The sequence below is a fragment of the Chelonoidis abingdonii genome, chromosome 2 (assembly GCF_003597395.2).
Source record: "Chelonoidis abingdonii isolate Lonesome George chromosome 2, CheloAbing_2.0, whole genome shotgun sequence".
In the NCBI taxonomy this organism is placed as follows: Eukaryota; Metazoa; Chordata; order Testudines; family Testudinidae; genus Chelonoidis; species Chelonoidis abingdonii.
The window spans coordinates 150,917,151-150,939,456 of NC_133770.1; the positions used below are offsets into that span (position 1 = coordinate 150,917,151).

Below are 22,306 nucleotides of genomic sequence, written 5' to 3' on the forward strand. Positions count from 1 at the left end.
CTTTTAAAGCCCATGGACTTTTAAAGGGACAGTGTCAACAACAACAGCAACAAAAATCACTCTCCTGGTGGCCTGTTTTTGGCCTCTTCTTGTTACTATGACCATCTACATCAGACAGCCTTGAGATTCTCAGCCCAGACTGAGGGCAGAGCCAGTGCGCCGTTTGCCGTCCCTGGGCGCATTGCCAGCATCAGCAGGGCCTGGCGCCTACGCTGCCTGGATGGGTTCCCAGTTGCTCAGACCAGGCGGCTGCTCCTCACCTTCCATTGTCGCATAAATCTGGGGCTGGCCGAAGGTGCAGCATTGTTTGGGCCCTGGACACCGCCACCTCCCTCCACAGAATAGGTGTGGGGTGAGTCCCCCGCACTGCCCCCAACCTTCACACCCTGTCCCCCAGTTGTGTGAGCTCGGGATTCCCCCCTAACTGGGGAGCTGCGTCCAGCGCAGAGGGCTCCCTCCACCTGGGCCCATGGCTATGCCTTGTGGCCACAGGCTGTGACCTGTGGGCAGGGCCAGCATCTGCTCGGTACTGCCCTGGGCTGGACTGGACCTGGCAGACTGGAGCTCAGCAGCTGGGCAAGCCTGCGGGCTGGAGTCTGCAGGGGAGGGGGTCCATTAAACCCTGGGGTTGGACGAAGGCCAGAAACAAACTACTAACAAAATCTTCAATTGGAGTCGAGCGCTTGGGAAAAAGCTGCCCTGGCGTCTCCGCAGACTGGAGCCCGGAATCCCTGCCCCACCGCTGCACAATGGGGCTGCCTCGCCCGCTGCTGGAGCTGCTGACCATGGCCACCACGTGTCTCTCGCTGCCTGCGTGGGGCCAGGGGCTGGATGGAGCTGGGGGACCTGGGAGCCCAGCTCCAGCTCAGCATGAGTGGCAGTTTCAGGGCTGCACCCTAGTGAAGCAAAGGGCAGGGGGGGGGCGGCATTCTCTGTCAAGGCTACTGGGCTCAACCAGACCCTGGAGCTCCTTTGGGCTCCCCAGGTCCTAGCCCTCAGGGGCTCCCTCTGGCCTGGACCGTGGGCGTCTCTGCAGCGGGCCATGGCAGACTTTCTGGCCCCTGGCAGCCTGCGTTGGCCTCAGGCACTAAATGGTTAATATTGACCTGCACTGGGCGTGTGTGAGCATCACTGGCCTCTGCAGGATGGGCCCAGACCTGCACACCTGTGTGTCACTGGCCCTGTCCTGTTGATGGTGGAGGGGGATTGTCTGTTACCTCAGGGCCTCAATCCCTGGGTTTCTCAACCAGGAGGCAGATCTGGGCTCTTTCCTGCTGCCGTGTGGCTCTGAGAGGTCTCAGGGCACAGCGTAGTGACCCTAGGACAGCCGGGGTGACTGTGGATCCTTCTCCTACACAGAGTACGCTCAATCGAAAGCCCTGGTTTATGATCACTAGCTGGGGGTGAGGCTCCCAGCTACTCCAGTCCCAGCGTCTCCCAGCAGGGGGTGCTGTGTGGCGCAGGGTAGGAGGGGCAAAGCAGGGGGAGGCAGAGCAGCACTGCCAGTTCCTTGGGGCTGGGGATTTACAGTGTGGGGCTCGTACACGCCTGGCACAATGGGGCCCAACACGCTTTGGTCGCTAAGCACGGTCACACTCTGTACGTAACCAGTCACCCTGGAGTGCCCAGCCCTGGGGCCCAGCTTTAGGCAACTCTTTTCTCCTCTAGGTTCTTTGCTTTCCGGTGCTGTTGGCAGAGCTCTTGCTGCAGCTGCACTGAGTCGGGGTGGGCGCAGATGGGGGGGGGTCACCCCCAATGGTGCAATGCAGGAGCTGGAGCCCACAGTGTGAATCCAGCTTGAGCAGGGAGTTCCTCTGCTGGAGTTCAGCCAGGCAGTGTGCGGATCCCATCCTGTCCCTGCACCTGCCCTTCCTCCGGGGGTACCGTACCACGCCTTGCCAAGCACCCTCCCCAGGCACCGCCCCACACAGCCCCCTGCAGGGGCTGGACAGGGAGGACACCCACAGACACCGCTGCCGGCTCACGCTGGCACGCCTGGCACACCAGGACAATGGGTTTATTGAACCTTTCATAAAAAGCAGGAGCATCCAAAGGGGAGAGAGAGCGAAAGAGGAGAACTGAGGGGGCTGTCCCAGACCCCGCCAAGGGAGAGGGTGACGTACAGTCTATACACAAGCAAGGTGAGGCTGGGATGGAGACCTAGCAATGGGCATGGTCCCGAGGGGGGCTGGAATGCCCGTTATTCAGCACCATGGGGGCAGCTGGCACTGCCCATGGAGGAGGGGCCAGGCTGGCAGGAGGGAGATGGGCTGCCCCTGGGTGCACTGCTCCTCCCCAGTCGCTGGCAAACACCGGCCCAGCAGGGCGGCCTCAGCAAACAGAGCTTTCCAGGGCCTGCATCCCAACGGGGCCCAGCCGGGCATCGAAGTCCTGCGCCCAGCCCAGCATGGCTGGACGGCCAGCGAGAGGGGAGGAGAGAAGAAAGGATGGGGCTGGTGAGAAACACAGGAGAGCAGCTCAGCAGGGACCCAGAGCTAGTCCTCAGGTCATGGGGCTGTTGAGGAGAGCGATCGCCAGATAGATAGATAGATAGATAGATAGATAGATAGAGGGGGTGGATGGGGATAGAGAGATATAGGGGTGCATGGGGATAGACAGACAGAGGAGGAGTGTATGGGGACAAACAGACGGGGTGTACGGGGACAAATTGATCCATAGAGGGGTGTATGGGGACAGATGGCTGGGGGGTGTGGGGACAGATGGGGACATGGGGGGTGCGGACGGATGGACAGACGGGAGGTGTGGGGACAGACAGATCGATGTGATCTGGGTCTCTAGAAGCCATGTGATGATCAAAAGTCCCTATCCAGCCCCCTTTGTCTGGGCGGTCTCTGACCAAGGGGCAGGATGGGCACAGAGGTGCTGTCCATTGTTGAGTATCCTGGGCCCCCGCATTGTTCTGCCCCCAGTGGAGCTGCGTCCCCCAGATGCCTCCGCCTCATGTCCCCACCAAGCAGTTGTGCCGGTGCCGCAGGTGGCCGTGTCACCCCGTCCCTGCGGGCGTTGGGGCTGGCTGCGCTCTGTCGCTGGGTAATAAATAACAATGCCTTTGACTGGCTGCGCCGGGCCCGTCCAGGGGTCCTGTGCTGCGGCTCCCATGGCAGCTACAGGTGGTCGTAGGCAGCAGCAGGGGGCGCAGGGGCCCTCGAGGCAGAGCTGTAATAATACGGGGAACCTGGGCAAGACCAACAGTGCCTGTTAGAGCGGAGCGCCAGCCTGCCCCCCCCCCCGCCAGAATTAACCATTCACACTGAGCATCACAGGTTAACCCACACCAGGAGCTCTGCCCCCACACCCCGCTCAGTTCCCACTGCCCGCGCCTGTCTCCCACCCCACCACCCCAACTCCCAGGCCTCGTGGCTACAAAGAGCAGGAAGTAGCCAGTGGCTGTTACCCTCACAGCAAAGCTGTGGGGCCCAGTGGGAAGGGCACTGGGAGAGGATGCTGGGGACCTGGGTTCTAGTCCTGCCTCTACCACTGGGGGACCTTGGGAGCTCTGAGCAGGAACTGTCCCTTGGGGTGTTGTGTGTGTGTGGCACCAGCATGATGAGGTCTTGATCTCGCCTGGGGTCTAAGCAGGCCCCTTCCCTCCACGCCCTCCATGCAGTGGAGTCCCCTCATCTCTATCCCATGCCAGGCACTCACTCAGCAGGCTGGAGTTGGGGAAGCGCCAGGCCTCACCGTAGGTGGAGTAGGGGGAATGGCTGTAGGCGTTTGCAGAGTAGTCACTGCCTGCTGGGGACAGAAAAAGGAGTTAGTGCCCAGAGAGCGGGCTAGGGCATGGCATACCCAGGGTGGGTACCATCATCCCTGGGCAGCTGCTTCTGGTGCTGGGCCGCCCGCATGGCCAAGGATTCTGGAGGACAACAGAGCCGCTTTCCAGGGCAGGAGTAAGCACCAGGACATGAAGTCTGGGGGCACCTGGGGAGAATGCAGCTAAGCCATGAGTACTGCAGAAAGTGCAGCTAGCATGGTGAGGGGGCCAATGACAGATAGATAGAGGGGGAGTATGGGGATAGATAGACAGATACAGGGTGGATGGGGATATATAGATTATTCCCCTCTATTTGACACTGGTGAGGCCACACCTGGAGTACTGTGTCCAGTTTTGGTCCTCCACTAGATTGAAGAGAATCCAGCAGAGGGCAACAAAAATGATTAGGGGGCTGGAGCACATGACTTATGAGGAGAGGCTGAGGGAACTGGGATTGTTTAGGCTGCAGAAGAGAAGAATGAGAGGGGATTTGATAGCTGCTTTCAACTACCTGAAGGGGAGTTCCAAAGAGGATGGATCTAGACTGTTCTTGGTGGTACCTGATGACAGAACAAGGAGCAATGGTCTCAAGTTGCAGTGGGGGAGGTTTAGGTTGGATATTAGGAAACACTATTTCACTAGGAGGGTGGTGAAGCACTGGAATGGGTTCCCTAGGGAGGTGGTGGAATCTCCTTCCTTAGAGGTTTTTAAGGTCAGGCTTGACAAAGCCCTGGCTGGGATGATTTAGTTGGGGTTGGTCCTGCTTTGAGCAGGGGGTTGGACTAGATACCTCCTGAGGTCCCTTCCAACCCTGATATTCTATGATTCTAAGATAGATAGATAGATAGATAGATGATGCGGTGTACGAGGATGGGGGGGTGTATGAGGATAGATAGATGGGCGAGGGGGGGTGAATGGGGATAGATTGATAGATGCGGATAGACGTAAAGATCGATCCTGCCAATCGCTGTGACCAGTCGATCCATGCCCAGTGTTTCCCTGAAATGCCGGCCCAGCTGGCACTGTCTGGGGATGGAGGTAGCAGCGAGTGAGGCGGTTGGGTTTCTTGCCTTCCTTAGCAGGCTGGGGGCCGGGCAGGCTGCGCACGGTTGGTGGAGTCCCCAGCACACACTGTCTAACCCAGTCCCGAGTCCTCCCGCCCTGCGCTCTTCAATCTCATTTCACGCTCGAGGAGAGGGGCTGGGGCGGCCCGGGTGCAGCGCTGAATTCGCAACGCTGCATTAAGCACATCTCCAGGGTAACGCGGCAACAAGCCAGTTCAGCATGTTCCCGGCCCAGGGGAACCGTGCAGCTACCTGGGGCACGGCCCACGGCCCATAGAGATTAACCCTTCGCAGGGAACAGCCAGCTGCAACACCAGGAGGGCGTGGGGGGGAAGGGGGATTAGGGTGCGGTTGGTTCCCAGCACCTGTCCCCCTCACTCCATTTCTTAGCATCAGGTTCCCTCCACCTGCTCTGCACACACAGACAGCCCCCACCACCGCCCCCCGCCACAACTCCTCCCAGACCCCTGCAGCCAAAACTCACAGCTAGATCTGATGTGGGTGCAGGGGGATCCTGTGTTTTGGTTCAGCCCATTACAGAAACGGTCAGCTGCAAAACTGACCTGGAGAAAGAACCCAGGCGTCCAGGCTCCCAGCCCCCTGCTCTAACCACTAGACCCCAATCCTCTCCCCTCCAATCCCCTCTCCTCCCCTCCAAGAGCTGGGACGAAACCCAGGAATTCCGCCTTCTAATCACCCCACCTGTTCTAATCACCCCATGCGCTGTATCCCTGAGTCCAGGCTCTCCCACCCCCACCTCTGCTCCTCAATCCCGACCTGCAGGCCTGCCCTCCCCCTGGGAGCTAAATGGCACCTGAGGGCCCCCTGCTAACTATCCCAGGGCTTCCCCTAGCGCAGCTGCCCTGCGGTACAGTGCCCGCTGCGCCCTCCCCCTGCTGCCCCAGTCCTGCAGCACCCCCTAGCCCACCGCGGCCCTACCTGCCACCATGCCAGCGATGGCGGAGGAGGCGTAGCTGCCCTGCCCGCCAGTGGGGATGTGCGGGGGGTAGCCGGGCAGGGTGGAGCCGACCATCTCGCGCCCTGAAAGGGAGAAGGGATAGCAGGTGAAAGGCTGGGCATGAAAGGGGGGCAAGGGGCAGCCCCAAAATGAGCCCCCAGCCCAGCTGGACCCCAGCCCGGAGGGCTGAGCCTGGGATCAGCCTGCCAGGGATCCAGGCAGAATGCAGCTACCTAGCTGGGGATCTGCCTAGGGATCTACAGGTGTGATCCTTCTACCTACCGGAGGGCTCTCCCAATGGGATCTCCCTACCTATCTGGGGAACTGCTATATCTGGGGCTCTACCAAGTGCAGGATCTCCCTGAAGGATCTGCCTGGGGATCTAGCATCTTACTGACCTAGGGATCTCCCTGAGGGATCTAATACCTTACTAAGCTGGGGGAATCTCCCTGGGGGATCTAGCACCTTACTGGAGCCTGAGGGATCTCCCTGAGGGATCTAGTACTGTAGTGACCTGGTGATCTCCCCAGGCTGATCTAGGACCTTACTGATCTGGGGGGAATCTCCCTGGGGGATCTAGGACTTTACTGACCTGGAGGGATCTCCCTGGGGGATCTAGTATCTTACTGACCTGGGAATTGCCCCCTTTCTGTCTCCTCTCAATTTCCTGCAGCCCCGGATCCCTGGTGGTGACTGTGGGCCATCCCGCTCCCCTCCCTGGGGGGTCTCTAGGGTCCAGGGTGCTGATGGTGTTCTCCAGGCCCAGGACCTGCTGGTCTGATCTCTGGGCAGCCCCCCTGGCCTGGCTCCCCATGCCTCTTGCCCCTCCCTTATGGATCCAGGCAGCTTTGTCTGCCCTAGAGAGATGGGAGGGCTTTGCTGGAGCTCATCTTGCAAGTGGCAGCCCTGCTGAACCCCAGAACAGACGGATGCTAAGGGTTTAACTGGACAGTGCTAACTCCCTATACCAGGTGACCCTCACTTGTCTTTCTAACCCTCTTCTAAATCCCTGCCTGAGCCCCTTGCCCCCCCCCCCCCAGCCCTGCACTCTGGGGATGAACCCACCAGCCTGAGCGACGGTGAAGAATGCATGGGAAACATGAAGTGCACAGTGACCTGCAGCAGCAGAAGGCAGATGGGATGGGCGCAGACACAAGAGGTTAATGAGCATGGCCAAAATGCTCCAGGCCCAGAGGACAAGTTTTTACGCCATGATTTGTATTATGGTAGCACCTAGAAGCCTCAACCAAGATCAGACCTTGTCGTGCCAGGTGCTGCCCAGACCCTGACCGAGATCAGGGCCCTGTTGCACTAGGCGCCACTCTGACCTGGTGCTAGAGCCAGCAGTTTAAACAAACTTACAGAGGATGATTATCCCCCTTCTACAGCTGGGGAAACTGAGGCACAGCGCATGGCAGGAATTTACCCAACGCTCCCCAGGGAGTCAGTGGCAGAGCTAGGCCTTGAACCCAGATATCCTGTGCCCAAGCTCAGTGCCCTAAGCATCAGGCTGAGGTGAGTGCCTGTAGGGCTCTGGGCAGCGCTGCCCAGCTGTGTTGGTCAGGCGCTTTCTGTGTCCATGCCCACTCCACGAGCTACCTGTGCTCCCAGTACAGAGGGCCTAAGGGTTTGGGTGCCCGACCTGCCCTGGCCTCCACCAGCCATTAGCCCCACTGGCAATGATGTTGCTGCCCTCAGGGACCAGGCTGCCAAGGGGGCGGGGCAGTTGGGGCAGGAGGGCGCGAGGAGGGGGCTGGCTCTGAGATGGTGACACAGCTGCCATGGGAAGGCCAGGGGATCCAGTCCTCAGTCTGTAGCTCTGTCGCTAGCCAAGCCCCATAACCCTCCCCCTACCCGAATTCCTGGATCCCTGGGGTGCCCCCCTGCCTGTAATGCCCCCCACCTTGGTATCAGCACAGCTGGCAGGCGGCCTCCTTCACATCACCCTCCAGCGAGCTGAGACCCAGCAATTTCCTCTCCTGTGGACAAGGCAGGAGGCCTCCTGGGCCGGAGCCGGTTCTGCAGGTCCCCCTGCTCTCCAGGGGCCTGGGCGAACCCTCCCCTCCGCCCCGAGGACTGGATCAGAACCCCAGAACCAAGCCCCCATGGTGGGAGGGGGGAAGAAGGAGGGTATCACAATCCCGTCCATAGCCTGAAAGCTGCATGTGGCAAATGCAGTTAGCCTATGGAACTCCTTGCCACTGGGGAGCACTGGGGCCAGGAGGGTTCCAAAGCAGAGGAGACACTGATGGATAAATGGGCACAGGTCCACCTTCATTAGCTGGGCTATAACCCCTCCTGCCCCCGGCAGTGTCAGGGAGAAACATCACCGTCAGGTGATTCCTGAACAGCCCACTTTGGGGGGGCGCTCTGGCACCTTCCTCTGGAGCAGCTGGGACTGGCTTCATGCGAGGCAAAACCCGAGGAGGGTAGGTCCGGTTCTGCTCTGGTGCCACAGCCCCTGCTCCCAGCTAATGGCCGAAGCTGCCTCAAATCTTGGGAGGCCTCAGAGCCTGGCGTTCTAACCCTGGGGCCAGGCGGCTGGGCCACTCAAATCCCTGTCGCTGGAGAATCCCCATTCTTCAAGCGCAGTGCAGGGCCAGGGACACACAGCTGAGCGGCGAGCCCTGTTAGCCAGCCGGGGGCTCAGAAGGCAAGCTGTGGGAGGACAGATTGTGGGGAGGGGTCTGAGAGCCCGGGCAGGGTTCCCCCAGGGTCTGGCTGGGGAGGGCACGGCTGCAGTGTTTGAACTCCAGCCCAGCTGGCCCCCAGCCAGAGCCCACAGCCCAACAAAAGGACAATTGAGGAGGGCGAGGAGGGGAAATGTGCCTTTGATCTCAAGCCAAGGTGGAGGGGGGAAGGGCCAGGCCATGTTCGGATCTGGCAGCTAAGGGGTTCCTGGGCTGTGAACAGGATGCTCGTGGGCTGGGCTAAGGCAGAACCTCAGTGGTTCTGTGGGGGGCACAGGTCCAGAACTGCTGCTGCCTGGCTCCTGCAGGGAGCCCAGAACCTGGTCATCCCTGGGTCCAGACCCCAGCGCGAGCCAGTCTCCAGAACCTGCCCCTGCCTGGGCTCTCAAGGGAACCCAGAACACACTGGCTTGATGGGTTCTGGAGGGAGGCTAGAACCCAGCATCACATAAATTCTGCCCAGGTCTAGAACACTCCAGAACCCACACTTGAGCTGCCTTCTCCAAGGGGAGCCCACAGACCCAAACTCCCACTTGACCCCCAAGTGAGTCTAGAACCTGTGCCCACAGACAGCTACAAGGAGGAGCCTGGAACCCAAATCTCCTCCCAATGGCTGGAAGGAAATGTCCTATAAACTGGGGTCTGGAGGGGGGTTCCAGAACCTGATTTGCCAGCTGGGCTCTAGAGCGAGTCTTGAACATGGTCTTGCAGCTCAGGTCAGAGGGAGGGCTGTCAGTCTAGAACCCCGGGGATTGTCCCTGCATTGCTAGATGCCAGCCGCTGCCAACAGCCCCCGCTGCACCGGAGCCGTACCTGGGACGAGGCCCTGGCCAGGGAACTGGCCGTAGATGGCGGAGCAATGGGGGAAGGCTCTGAAGGGCGGCCCGGGCTGCAGGTCCGAAAAGGCGGCACTAGATAAAGAGGAAGGGGTGGCGCTCGGGCTGGAGGACTCGGGGGTCTCCTGCTTTACAAGGAAGGGGGAGTGGGGGTCTGGGGGAGGGTGGTGGGAAAAAAAAGAGACAGGAGATGAAATGAAAATGGGCTGAAATGATCACAGGGTCGGCGCCGACGCCCAGTCTGGGGATCTGGAGCCAGGGGATGAGATCACAAAGGGGACACTGGATCCCCTGCCTTCCCCACACTCCCAACCCAACCCCAGCCCACTGGTGGGGCAGGGGCAACTGGCAGCGCAGGGGCAGGGCAGGAGGGGCTGGGCAGCAGAGGGCTGGCTAAAGGAAATGGAGGCGAAGGGGAAGTGGGCTTGGCAGTGCTGCACAGTGGAAGGGCCAGGACCATGTACTGGCGCTGGGGAAGCTGTACCGGGGTGGGGCAGGAGAAGGTGTCAGTGCTATGTAGTGGAGGGTGGGTGCACAGGCTGTGCAGTGTGAGGCAGGGCTGTGCAGTGTGGGGACAGGCTGTGCAGTGGGGGTCACTATATGTGTGTAGTGGGGGTCACTGTGCATGTGCAGCGAGGAAGAGCTGTGCAGTGTGGGGGCAGGGCTGTGCAGTATGGGGACAGGCTGTGCAGTGGGAGTCACTATGTGTGTGCAGTGGTGGCAGGGCTGTGCAGTTTGGGGACAGGCTGTGCAGTGGGAGTCACTATGTGTGTGCAGTGGTTGCAGGGCTGTGTAGTGTGGGGACAGGCTGTGCATTGGGGGTCACTGTGCGTGTGCAGTGGGGATCACTGTGCATGTGCAGTGGGACAGGGCTGTGCAGTGGGGCACAGTGTGTATGTCCAGTGGGGACAAGGCTGTGCAGTGGGGGTCACCGTGTGTGTGCAGTGGGGGCAGGGCTGTGCAGTGTGGGGCGGGTTGTGCAGTGGGGCACCATGTGTATGTGCAGTGGGGTCAAGGCTGTGCAGTGGGGGTCACCGTGTGTGCGCAGTGGGGGCAGGGCTGTGCTGTCGGAAGCAGGAGTAGGGTTCCAACAGAAATTCCATCTCCCTATTAGTCTTCCCCAGAGGTTCATTTCCCTGGCAGGTGCTGGGCGGGGGGCTGGCTCTGTAGGAAGGGGCTGAGTTGGGAGAACGTTCTGCAGGCTCCCCCAGACAGCAGGGTCCCGCTGGGTGCTGGCCCTGTGGCCCCTCGCCCTGACCCTCTGGCATCTCCTCACGCTCATGCCTGCCCCAGCCTCCCCTAAACTCCCCCGGCTGTGGGGGGCGAGACTTGAGGGTCAACCCTTACCCGTCACAGCCGCGTACGGCTGGGGGGCGGCCAGGCCGCGGCCGAGTGGCGTGTTGGAGGTGGTCAGCGCGGCTTTGCCGTCGTCCAGTGCACTGCTCAGCAGGGGCAGTGGGTAGAGACCCTGGGCAAGAGGGCAACAGAAAGGTCAGTGACCCCTGGTAAAGCTCAGCCCCTCGAGTTCTCCTAAGACCCTCATACTGCTCACTCTCCAGGGGACCCCCAATACTGGTCATCCCCCCTGCTGGGACCCCCAGTACTGTTCATCCCCCCCGAGAACCCCCAATACTTCTCACCCCCCCACTGAGACCTTCAGTACTGTTCAGCCCCCTGCTTGGAAAAGCCTCCAATACTGCTCACCCCTGCTGGGATCCCAAGTTCTGCTGACCCCAGGAGGCCCCCCAACACTGATCACCCCCCTGCTGAAACCCCCCATACTGCTCCCCCTCACTGGGAAACCCCCCAATACTGCTCACTTCCCCCCGCTGGGACCCTCCTAATACCGCTCACAATCCGTGGGGACCCCCAATATTCTCACCCCCCACTGGGACCTTCAGTACTACTCAGCCCCCCACTGGGACCCCAATACTACTCACACCCCGCTGGGACTCCCCAATACTACTCCCCCCAATGGGAAAGCCCCCAACACTGCTCACCCCTCCTTGGGGCCCCCAATACTGGTCAACCCTGTCCCCGTTAGGACCCTCCCAATACTGCTCACTGGGACCCACAATACTCTCACTCCCCACTAGGACCCACAATACTGCTCTCCCCGCCGGGAAAGCCCCCAATACTGGTCACCTGTCCTGCTGGGACCCCCAATACTGCTCACACCACATTGGGACCCCCAATACTGCTCCCCCCACTGGGATCCCCAATATGGTCTCCCCCCACTGGGATACCCCCAATATGCTCACCCCCAATGGGAAAGCGCCCAATAGTGCTCACCCCCTCCAGGATCCCCAATACTGCTAATCTCGCCCAGCACCCCCAATACTGCTCCCCCCACTGGGAACCCCCCAGTACTGCTCACCCCAGGGGGCCCCCCAATACTGCTCACTACCCCGCTGGGACCTCCCAATACTGCTCATCCCCCAGAGAGGTGGGCACGGTCCAGACCTGCTCGCCCTTGGCATGGCTGGGGGAGGCGTAGGCCTCAGGGTAGTGCTGCCGCTCGAAGGGGCACTCCAGTGGCTCCAGGGGGGGCTGGCCGAAGGCTTCAGAGCGCAGATGCTTGCGGGCTGCGCTGGTGCTGCTCTGGGTGTCCATCCTGAGCCGGCAGCTCTCTGGGTCGCCTACCAGGCAGAGCAGCCATGAGACCCCCATCCAAGGCACAGGCATGGCCCGATCCCACAACCAGCCACGGGCATGGCCTGATCCCACAACCAGCCACTGGCATGGCCCGATCCCTGACCGGTCCCCCCACAACCAGCCACGAGCATGGCCCAATCCCACAACCAGCCACAGGCACAGCCCAATCCCTGACAACCCCCCAACCATGAGCACGGCCTGATCCCCAACCGCCCCTTCACTGCCAGCCCATAGCTCCTCCAGGCCTGGCCCAGCTGCCCCAGGTATGCCTGGGCACCACACGGCAGCATGATGGCACCGCAGAGGGCATCGCTGCCTGCTTGGCCCCTGGGCCAGGCACGGGACACTGACACCAGCCTCCGTGGGACTGAGGCAGCCGCTCTGGAGCCACATGGAAGCTGCCCTGGACCCAGCCAGTCTCAGCAACGCCTCCCCCTGGCTAGGTCTCTGTCGCCATCACGGGGCGTTCGCACTCACCCCCCTGGCATCGGAGGCCGGACCCCTCTGTCCCCATCTGCTGCCAGCCTGGCCCCAGAGACCCTGCCCCCAGCACTGTCCCACCCCCACTCACTTTCGTCCATCTTCCTCTTGTTGTCGCTGCTGGCCTGGGCGATGCCCAGGAGCCCGCTGATGGAGTAGGTGGAGCCCAGTGAGTCCGACTGGGGTGACTCCGGGGGGGTCACGGCCGAGCTGGGGACTGAAAACACCACCCCCCAGGTCAATAAGCCATGGAGCCAGCGCCAGGAGACAGGGCGGGCGCGACGCCAGGGCATCTCGCCCATGGTGCTGGGTCGTGCCACCCGCCCCGAGGACGGGACAAGGCTGGGGGTCCCAGGCGACCCAGAGGAATCATCCCTTGCGGATGTCTCTGGCGCATCGGGGACTCTGGGAGCTCCAAGCCTGATGCCAGCTGGCTGTGCAACCCATCCCTTCTATGTGCCCGGTTCCCTGCCTGGGGGCAACGGCATCGGGTGGTTAAAAATGGAGGGCATTTTCCACAGAATTTTTCAATTTTTTTGGCAGAAATTTAAATACTGAAAAATTTCAGGAAAAAACAGAAAACAATTTATTTGGCAATGCCACTGCAGTGCCTTCTGGGAGTTGTAGTTTGGGTGCCTTGTGTCACACGACACATAGGTCAGGATCCCTAGTGAGACTACATCTCCCATGATGCACCACGGAAGCATAGCTGCTGGGAGACTCTGGCTGTGTTGCATCATGGAAGATGTCCCCAGCAAGGAGCCCAGTCCACAGAGGAGAACAGTGATATGGGGCAATGAACTACAATTACCATGGGGCACAATGGCAACATTTCTGAATTGCAACATTTCAATTTGGAAGCATTTGGGCATTTATGGAAAAAAAATCAAGATTTTTCTTCAGGAAACTGACACTTTTCATGAAAAATTCCGTTTTGTTGAAAACTCAAGTTTTCATTGTTTAAGTGGAAAATTTCCCACCAGGCCTGGGCACGAGAGCTAGTTCCATATTTCTGTAGCCCACCTAGCACGGCCGGCTGTGCCGATCTAGTGACTGGGCCACATAGAGCACATGAATAGAGCTGGGAGAAATATTTTGGACAACACTTTTTTGGGGGGTGGGAGTGGGGGGGAGGGAAGGACAAATGCAGATTCCGGGCCACCAAAACATTTCACCATTGAAATGGTTGTTGGAGGGCGGGCAATAACAAGATTCAGGCGGGGGGGAGAGCCGTTTTGGGGGGAGGTGGGGGTTGACTTGACATTTTGCTTCAAAATGGCTCAAAACCGAAACGTTTTGTTTAACCCCAGACGGGTTCTTTGAACTTTTCCAAATGGCCAGAGATTTTTGACAAACTCCACTCTTTGCCCAGCTGTGCTACTGCCTGGAAGCCAACAGAGGGGCCGACTGAGCGGTGGGTGCTTTTGAGATCTGTGGGGCTCCGTCCCCGCCCCACAGACAGACCTTGTGCGGACCCAGGAATCAGCCACTATAACACCCAGCCCCCGTATGAGACCCTGCCCCAGAACTCACTCAGGCTGTGCCCAGGGCTCAGAGCTTTGGAGGCCACGCAGTTGTCCATCGGGAGGTTGAATGGCTGCTGGACTTTGGTCCGGATGATTCTGACAGGGAGAAAGGGCATCAGAGAAATTAAATGGCAGGCCCTGAGTGTGGGCGTGTCTAGTGTGAGAATTGGGGCTGCTCCTTCACAGACTGGCTGGACCAACTTCTGTCCGGGAGGAAGCTGGAGGCAGGTCCCTTGGACTTCAGGGAGTGGTTTCTAGCACAGATTGAGGGGAGATTCATCCCTGGGCAAAGTCCTAGGTACCATTTCAGTCTCACTTTGTCTGAGGGGCATCGCAAAGTACTTTAACCCCTTGTTCCGGATGGGGAAACTGAGACACAGAGAGGAGAAAGGGAGTCCCCCAACTCTCAAAGGAAGCAGGACTGAAATGGTGTCCAGGCCTTGTGGAATTTAAGTGATACCAAGGCCTAATAACCCCACCAGACTCATGTCGGGCACCTCCCTGCCTTTCCCAAGGGATGGGGGTCCCAGCTAATGAGAGTGGGGGATCCCCGATGGACAGGAGAGGTTCCTGGGAGATGGGAGGGGACAGGACTGGCTACATCTAGGGGCGACGGGGTCCTCTGGCTCCGACCTGTTAATGGAGCTGACGCTGGGCACGGTGTCGTTGTCACAGACACCCTCGGCCAGCAGGCGGTCACGGATCTCCCACGCGAACATGGTGGGGTTCTGCCGCTTGTAGTCCCCGATCTTCTCCACCACCTTGGGGGTGGCCACCTTGGGCTTGGAGCCGCCAATCACGCCGGGCCGGATGCTGCCAGTCTCGTAGTACCTACTCCAATAGAGAAAGCAAGAGGGTTACCGGGTAAACCGAGGGAAGCAGATGGCGGGCACTGCTGGGCTATATGAGCTTGGGGGGCTATGCTGCGATACCTTCCCTATGGCATGAGCCAGGGGCTCATCTTTCAGCACAGCACTGTGATCGCTCGGAGTGAAATAAACAGCTGGTTCCTCCCAGCCCACTGAGTTGTCTGTGGTGCATCGCAAAGTATTTTAGCCCCAGATGGGGAAATCAAGGCACAGGGCATCACCCCAGTCTCAGATGGGGTCTTTGTAAATAGTCAGGGGGTGTCCAGCCTCAGGGAACTATATCAAGCTGTTGCCTGGTCAGGCATGTCCCACTTCCTCCAGCCATCCGTTCCTACTGTACCCATCACAATGTCTGGTGCTACTCTGGGACCTGGGCTGGTCAAATTACTTATTGCAGATAAATGACCCTCCCCATACAGCCCCTGCCAAGCTCTGTAGGACTGTCCCCAGCCTAGGGCATGCTGCACAGTAGCTCACGTGCACTTCAGAGACTAACCAGTGGCAGGGGATGCACTGAATATTGGAGTGAAGAACCCATACTACTAAACTCCTGGCACCGTCCACCCAGAGCCCACCACTGGCAGCAGGAACCGCTGGCTTCCATGTGGGGTGAGGGTTTCCCAGCCACTCTGCACCAGCCAACTAGCCTTGCTGGGAGCCAGGTGCGGGGATGGCACCGAGCCACTAGGGAGATTCACCAGGGACTGTAGTTTCTACAGCTATTTGAGCAGAGAGTCCTATCCTGCCATGCTGAGAGCTGCCTGCCCGAGAGGACCCCAGCCAAGCGCAGGCCCCGAGATCATTGTCTTCATTAACAGATGGGAAACTGAGGCATAGAGAAGTACAGGAAGAGGCCCAAGGTCACAGAGGATCTGGGGCAGAGCCAGGAATTGAACTGTTGAGTGCCAGACAGTGCCCTAGCTGCTAGACCAGCCTTTGCGTCCCCTTAGCTCTGCACAGACAGGCTTTAGTTACCCTGGCTGGGGTCTCTGCAGCGGGACCTTTCTCAGACTGGACGGCAAGCTGCGTCAGCCTGTAACAGTTCCTGGCCTGGCTCCTCCCATGGAGGGCAAGCTGGGGGAACTCTGCTGGGGTCTGCTGGGAAGGCAGGAGTGGCTGGCCGGGAGACTGTGAAGCCGCGTCTTGGCTCTATCACCATCCAGCAAAGGGCTCCCGCTTCTGCGCTTACCTGCCCAGGATTTTGCTGACGCAGCCGTGGCTGACTCGCAGCTGGCGGGAGATGTCACAGGGCCGCACGCCCTGGTGGGCCAGGTCCACAATGCGCTGCCTGACCACTTCTGGCAGCGGACGGCCATTCACGAAGGCCCCGCCCAGCTGGTTCAACCCTCCGTGCCCTGCCGAGAGACAAAGCCAGCCCCGGCCAGGCCAAGGGAGGCCTGGTATTACTTAGGGGCCAAGTACCACAGCTGGTTACACGCACTGGCTCAGTTCCGAGAGATCGGGCTGTGTGCAGGACCCTGGGGGGATGTTCTCTGGCCGGGGTCCTGCAGGCACCAGACACATCGTACCATCTCCAGGTCTTAGACTCCAACAATCAATGAGATTTTTAGCAAACTTTGGGCTGCTAACAAGTGAGATTCCTGGAGCCCAAACTAGGGTCACCAACACCTGTGATTCCATCACAGGGCTCACAATATTGGCTGTTTTCCTACAAGTCCCAGCTCCCAGAGTCGCGGGATGACAAGTTTCTGTCTCCCGTGGTTGGGGAGATAATGTGACCCCCAACATGACCCCAATGGCTCAAACCCCAGAAAGCAAATAAAAAAAATCTCATGATTTGTTTAGCCTGGCTCGGGATTTGTGCTCCCTTGGTATTGGCGGCACTGCTAACAGCCTCTGTCCCCAGGGATGGCACAGGCACTGGCTTTCCCCGCACCAGCCTCACCCAAAGATATATTCTGGTAGCACCTAGGAGCCCTGGTCCAAGACTAGGTGCTGCACAGGCAAATAAAACATAGATTTTATCTGAGATTTTTGGACAGAGCAGATCTAAGGGATAAGGGTTTGTGTAAAATGAGTGATGTGTAGGAATTCCCACTGGAGCTTTTTTAGGTGGAACAAGCAGCGACACCTATTATTAAAGTGGTTTGATACTTCCCATTATGAACCCGTTTTCGGTTATGTATAACTCTGCAAACTTAAACTTTCAGGGATGAAATTTTCCAGGCCAGGGTCTGCCACAGGCTGAACTGATTTGAAAAGTTTCAGCTAAAATGGTTCCTCTGTTTCCAAGACCAAGGCTGGGGGGAAATACATGGCTTTGCATGTGTTAAAAATATCTTGTAGCCCTTTTGTTGAGAAGCTCTAACACCTCCATGCTTTGGAGGAAGAACTTGAAATTTGGCAGGGGGAGGTCGCCCTAGGATCAGTAAGGTGCCTTTTGCCATCCCCATGAAAATTCACCTAAAGTTGGCCATTTGATGAGCCCCTAAAATCTCAGTTCGCATATGCTCAGTGGAGACTTGTTAGAGTTTGGCAGCTAAATTCTCCAAAGATTCCATCTGCACTGAGCGTGCTCCATCCCCTCACATGTGACCAGATGCTGCTTGCTCCATCCCCACAGTGCGAATGAGCATGCTCCATCCCAGGGTTGCAGGGGCTGAGCAGAACTCCTAGAGGCTGCAGCTGCTGTGGTGCTGGGATCAGGGAGACTGTCTGTCCCATGCATTCAGCAATTCCCCCTGCAGGCCACAATGCTGAAGGGGAGGAATGGGGAAGAGTGAACAGGAGATGTAGGATGGGGCAGGACAGCAGAGGAAGAGGACAAGGAGAGGTTAGAGCTGGATGGGAGCAGAAGAGTCTGTCCCCACTAGAGATACTCCCCAGCAGAGCCTGGAGTGGAACCCAGGAGTCCTGAGTCTCCCCATTCCTCTGCTGTCTAGGAAATAGCCATGAAGCCCCCCAGCAAAGTGTGTATGTCTTATCCCTCTCTAGTGGCAGGCCCGCATAGAAGAAAACAGCCTACTACTCCTGCCAGTTACTCAGTTAGCTCAAGTGGCAGAGGTCTGTAGACATAATGACCCCAGGCCCGCTGGTGGTCCATGTAGGGAGACAATATAGTTCCACAGGATGAACTGCTGGGTGTTGCCACAGTTTTAAAAACCATCAGAAATTACCTTGTTGACATCTAAAATTAACAGAATGTTCAGGCTGCAAAGTCAAAACACTCAAGTGTTAGGAGATGTCAGCTTGAAGGCTGCCCATGAACCTTCATTCAGCTCTCCTGACTTATGAGCCAGTCTTCGAAAAACCTGTTTTGCTTGGGTGCCCTAGTTCACAGCCAGTGATGAATAGGTGGACCAGGACTCCAGGAAGCCAGTGATTCCATGGACTGTATTACAGTTCTTTCTGTGGATCTAGCATCCTTCATCTGCAGCTCTCTAAGCCAGGGCTTCTACACCTGGAGTAACCAAGCTGCCTGATCCCCCTGTGCACCTGCTTGGGTTTCCATAACACAATGCAGACAAGGTATTAGGGAGACAAGTGGGGGAGGTAACGGCATTAAAAGCTCTGACCTCACCCACCTTGTCTCTAATATCCTGGAACCGACACAGCTACACCACTGCGCACTACAGTATGTTAAACATGCAGGCAAGCTCAGCACGAGCCGTGCGCACAACCAGAATGAGAGTCCGCGCTCAGCTGCAGCAGCCCACTGGCCTCACTAATTCACTATCTGGGCAGGTGCAAGGGAGAGCATGAGTTGCAGCAACGTTGAATGCTGTAAGAAAGAAACAACACTGGCACTGACAGGAGCGACAGCTCAGCCAGGGTGCATAAAGCAGGATATAAATAACCCTTTGGGGACTAATCGCAGGGGATTTTTAACACCGTAGCACAAGCCTTGTGAGCCCGAGTCTGAGACTCGCTGCCACGGGTGTATTTTTGCAGCGTAAATGTCCCCATAGAGGCCTGGAAGAGACCTGCCTGGGTGCAGCCACCCCCAGCTCCTACTGCCAGGGAGTTAGCCCTTTCTCTGAAGTGCCTGGCGCTGCCGCTCTCCCAGCGAACCCTCGTTTGCCTTCCCCGTGTTCCAGAAGTTTGTGTCTGACGCAGCCAACCATGCTCACTCAGCTCCGCACGGAGGTTGGGCTTTGGGACAGACCATCCCTCTGGGCCTGGCTCCCCTGCAGCTAGGAGCGAGCAGGTTGACAGACCAGCAGGGCCCAGACCAGTGCGCTAAAAATAGCAACGAGGAAGCCCACCTGACGTCCCCAGCATGAGGGACTGAGAGCCAGGCTGTCTAAGCCTGACGCAGGAGGTTTAATCTCCCTCTAGCGTTTGTTACAGCGTCGGAATGCTCCAGAACACTGTTCTGGCACTTTTTTAGGAGCTGGGGGGCGTTTGGGTACCTCTGCAGGGCCTGGGCCAGGAAGATCCTTCCCCCCACCCCCAGCTACAGAGCATCCTCTGAGCCAGCAGGCACAGGTGCCTGGCCCAGGCAGGGCGCTCAGTGGTGGGTCAATGTGGACGGAGCCGGGGACACCGCAGCCAGGCAGAGTGGGAAAAATTGATGATGGGGCTGCAGAAATTAGAGGTTTTTATTTAAATACATTTTTAGATTTTATTGAAATGACAATAAGTTTTTCTTTTTAAAAATACACCTGTTTCAAAGGCAATCTAAATGTTATACGAAATATGTTCAGGGCTAACGCTCGTTATAATCTCTTCAAACATTTCAATACAAATAAACTGGCTGAATCCATGAGCCTCCAGCAAACCCTCTGCGCCAACAGCTGCTTGTCTCTAGAAAAAAAGAATCAGGGGCGAGACACCTACGTTTGGAGGCCAAGCTTTGTAAATATGGCACACTAGGTCCTGGGCAGTATTAAGGTGACCTGGCACTGTGCAAGTGGGCGCAATAGACTGGCAAAGACCTGACCTCTGACTCCAGCAGACACCATCAGGTGTCATTGGGATCATCCTCTGAGCCTTCCTGGGCGAACTCCTGGTTTATAGCTTCTGGTCAGACTAGCTCCGTTCTCACATTATGACAACCATGGAAACGTGCTCTCCAGCTCATGGAAAAACACGGATCTGCCACTAACTGCCAGCTCTTGCTTCTGATTGGATCTGGGCCCTTTGCATAAAAAGTCTTTCTCCGTGTCCTTGTGAGCGTACATGGACAGAGACGCAAACACACCAAAATCCATTAATTTCTATGCCAGCCTCCCTCTCTGACTCCAGATACTGCAGCGCCACTGGCACGTGGGTCACACCAGCAGGAGTCTTGGAGTGACGTTCGTTCCTTTGCGTTTCTGGGGGCAGGGGTGGAGGGGCGGGAGGGGTTAGGCAGCAAGGGAGAAGAAGCAGGACATGCAAGGTTGCTGTCAAGGAAGGGTCGATTTCAACACCTGGGAGCTGGAGAAAAAAACCTGCAGTGGCGGCAGGTTGTCATAGAGACCCTGTTTGGGGATGTTTTCAAGAAATCCCTGTAAAAAGGGAAGACGCGACAAATGTGAACAGTGCCACAAAGAGATGCAAGGCCTGCTTGGCAGAATGAACTACCGTGAAAAATACTCTTCAGAAGGGAACAACTTTGTGAACATGTCTGATCTGGATCTGGTCTGGATCAATTGGTTAGTAAACTTATTTTTGCACCATTCTCAAAGACTAGCTACCACGCCTTACTGTGCTCGCAAGGGACACCTTGGATTATTGTCAGACAGCTGTGTTTTGAGGGCATTACTTACCTGGGAATTTCAAAATGTTGGTGTTCAGAATAGAACTGGCATGTTAGTTTGGTGTGAGAGGATTTATCAGTTACTGCGGGACTTCTGAGGTTTATTTTTTTTATAGCTCAATATAATCAAACATCCTGGTGGACGATTTCCCATTTAAAAGTAAAGGTTTGTGTGGCATCTAGGAATGTTAACATTTTTTCCAAGCTGTTTGGTGTGTTGCTAGAGATAAGGGTTTAAATAGATTGAGATATTCCTTATGATTTATTATTTTCCCTACAAAACTGGATTTGGAATAAATATCATTTAAACAGGGGTACAAACAGCTGCAGGAGGAGGAATCTATCATACAATCTCATTTTTTATAAAGCAGTGCAAGGCACAATACTCCGTGAGAGAGAGTGACTTTGTTACCACTTTGTTTCAGGGTCCAGCGAAGACGTACATGGTTATGAACATCCATCATCTGCAATGTCTATAACTTTAGAGTCATCTGCTGGTGCCACCAGCAGTGCTGCAAGTAAACATACGTCAGGCAGTAAATTACTTGGATTAAAAAAAAACAACAAACCAAACTTTCCTTCATTGTTCAGTAAAGCTATGGATGAGTTTGTAATCAGGAGCAGAAAATTCCACCAAGACTCCATAGATGCAAAGATTGCTCGGTTCATTTGTGCAACAAATTCTCCCTTTCGTCTTGTTCAGGACAAACATTTGATTGTCACGCAAAACAAGCAGGTGCTTCCTGCAGCACATTTCCAGAGGGCCTCATTTTTTTTTAACTCACCTCCTCCCCTCTCACAACCGCAGAAGCAGAGCCACAGAGCAGCTGGAGATCCAGCATGAGAGCTGAGAACCCATGGGACCCTGGGAGCTGTAGTTCCTTGCCTAGCTCCCTGCCTATAGAGCCTGCCCTGGAGCAGGGAAAGAACTACATTTCCCAGCAATCCCTTGGCCGCTATCAACAGGAAAGGGAGCGGTAGGGAGTGACGTAGTTGAGCCATGCTGCAGCTTGCTGTGAGTTGAAAGGGGTGGTACCATGAATGGGGAACAAGTATGGCCAAGGAGTAGAAGGCTTTGGCCCAGATGTCCCCTTCAGAAGACCTCCCCAGTTTGGATTAGGGATACTGGTGTGACCTCACCTTGCAGCCCCCAAAGAAGGAATTGGGTGGACTAAATGGACAGTGCCCCTCTCTATCTGAAGCCTGGCAAGGGAGGTATATGGATCCCACTAGAATTTAAAATGAAATGTAAGGGAGGGGAGGGTCTGCTAGGGGACTTCAGCAGCTTTAGATACAGGCACGTAGGAGGATTTCTATCTGAGCCATGGAAGCAGAAATTGACTTTTCCTTTCCAGATTTAGCTAATATTCAAAAAGGGAGTCTAGCACCTGCCTTCCAGAGTTGAACACCCTCAAAATTCAGGAGTGCCCAAGCTCAGTTTTGGCAGCTGTTACTTCATTTCTCCCAAGTCAAATATACTGATCTACTGTAACTTGCTGTAGAAAAAGTAGGATAAGAAATGAAGAAGTAAGAAATGCTTCCCAGTGGTTTTTAGGACTGGAATTGCTATTTTCAACAGCCATTGCCCTTTTTTTAAAGTTTTATTTGTTTAAAAGGAAGACAGTGATATTGCATTGGCAAATTCCCCATAGAAAGAAAGAGTGGAACAAAAGAATAATAAAGGCACCTCAGCTTTTCCTCATTTATGTAGGACAGTCTTATAATATGCATCCAGATATCCTCCAATCA

The 22,306-nt window shown here is 56.8% G+C and overlaps 2 protein-coding genes across 2 annotated transcripts in view; one reads left to right on the forward strand and one right to left on the reverse strand.

Moving 5' to 3' along the window:
• The window catches only part of C2H2orf68 (chromosome 2 C2orf68 homolog), a 181,356-nt gene that overhangs the window by 11,359 nt on the left and 147,691 nt on the right, over positions 1–22,306 (forward strand). The gene's annotated exons all lie outside the window — the stretch shown is intronic.
• PAX8 (paired box 8) overlaps positions 3,126–22,306 on the reverse strand; it is a 54,317-nt gene continuing 35,136 nt past the window's right edge. The window contains exons 2-11 of the mRNA XM_032790358.1: positions 16,043–16,259; positions 14,618–14,815; positions 13,992–14,080; positions 12,550–12,675; positions 11,787–11,962; positions 10,671–10,791; positions 9,301–9,477; positions 5,779–5,880; positions 3,667–3,753; positions 3,126–3,196 (exon numbers count right to left, since the gene is read on the reverse strand). Of these exons, the coding sequence (XP_032646249.1) occupies positions 3,126–3,196; positions 3,667–3,753; positions 5,779–5,880; positions 9,301–9,477; positions 10,671–10,791; positions 11,787–11,962; positions 12,550–12,675; positions 13,992–14,080; positions 14,618–14,815; positions 16,043–16,259 (1,364 nt within the window). The remainder of the gene's footprint in view (positions 3,197–3,666; positions 3,754–5,778; positions 5,881–9,300; positions 9,478–10,670; positions 10,792–11,786; positions 11,963–12,549; positions 12,676–13,991; positions 14,081–14,617; positions 14,816–16,042; positions 16,260–22,306) is intronic.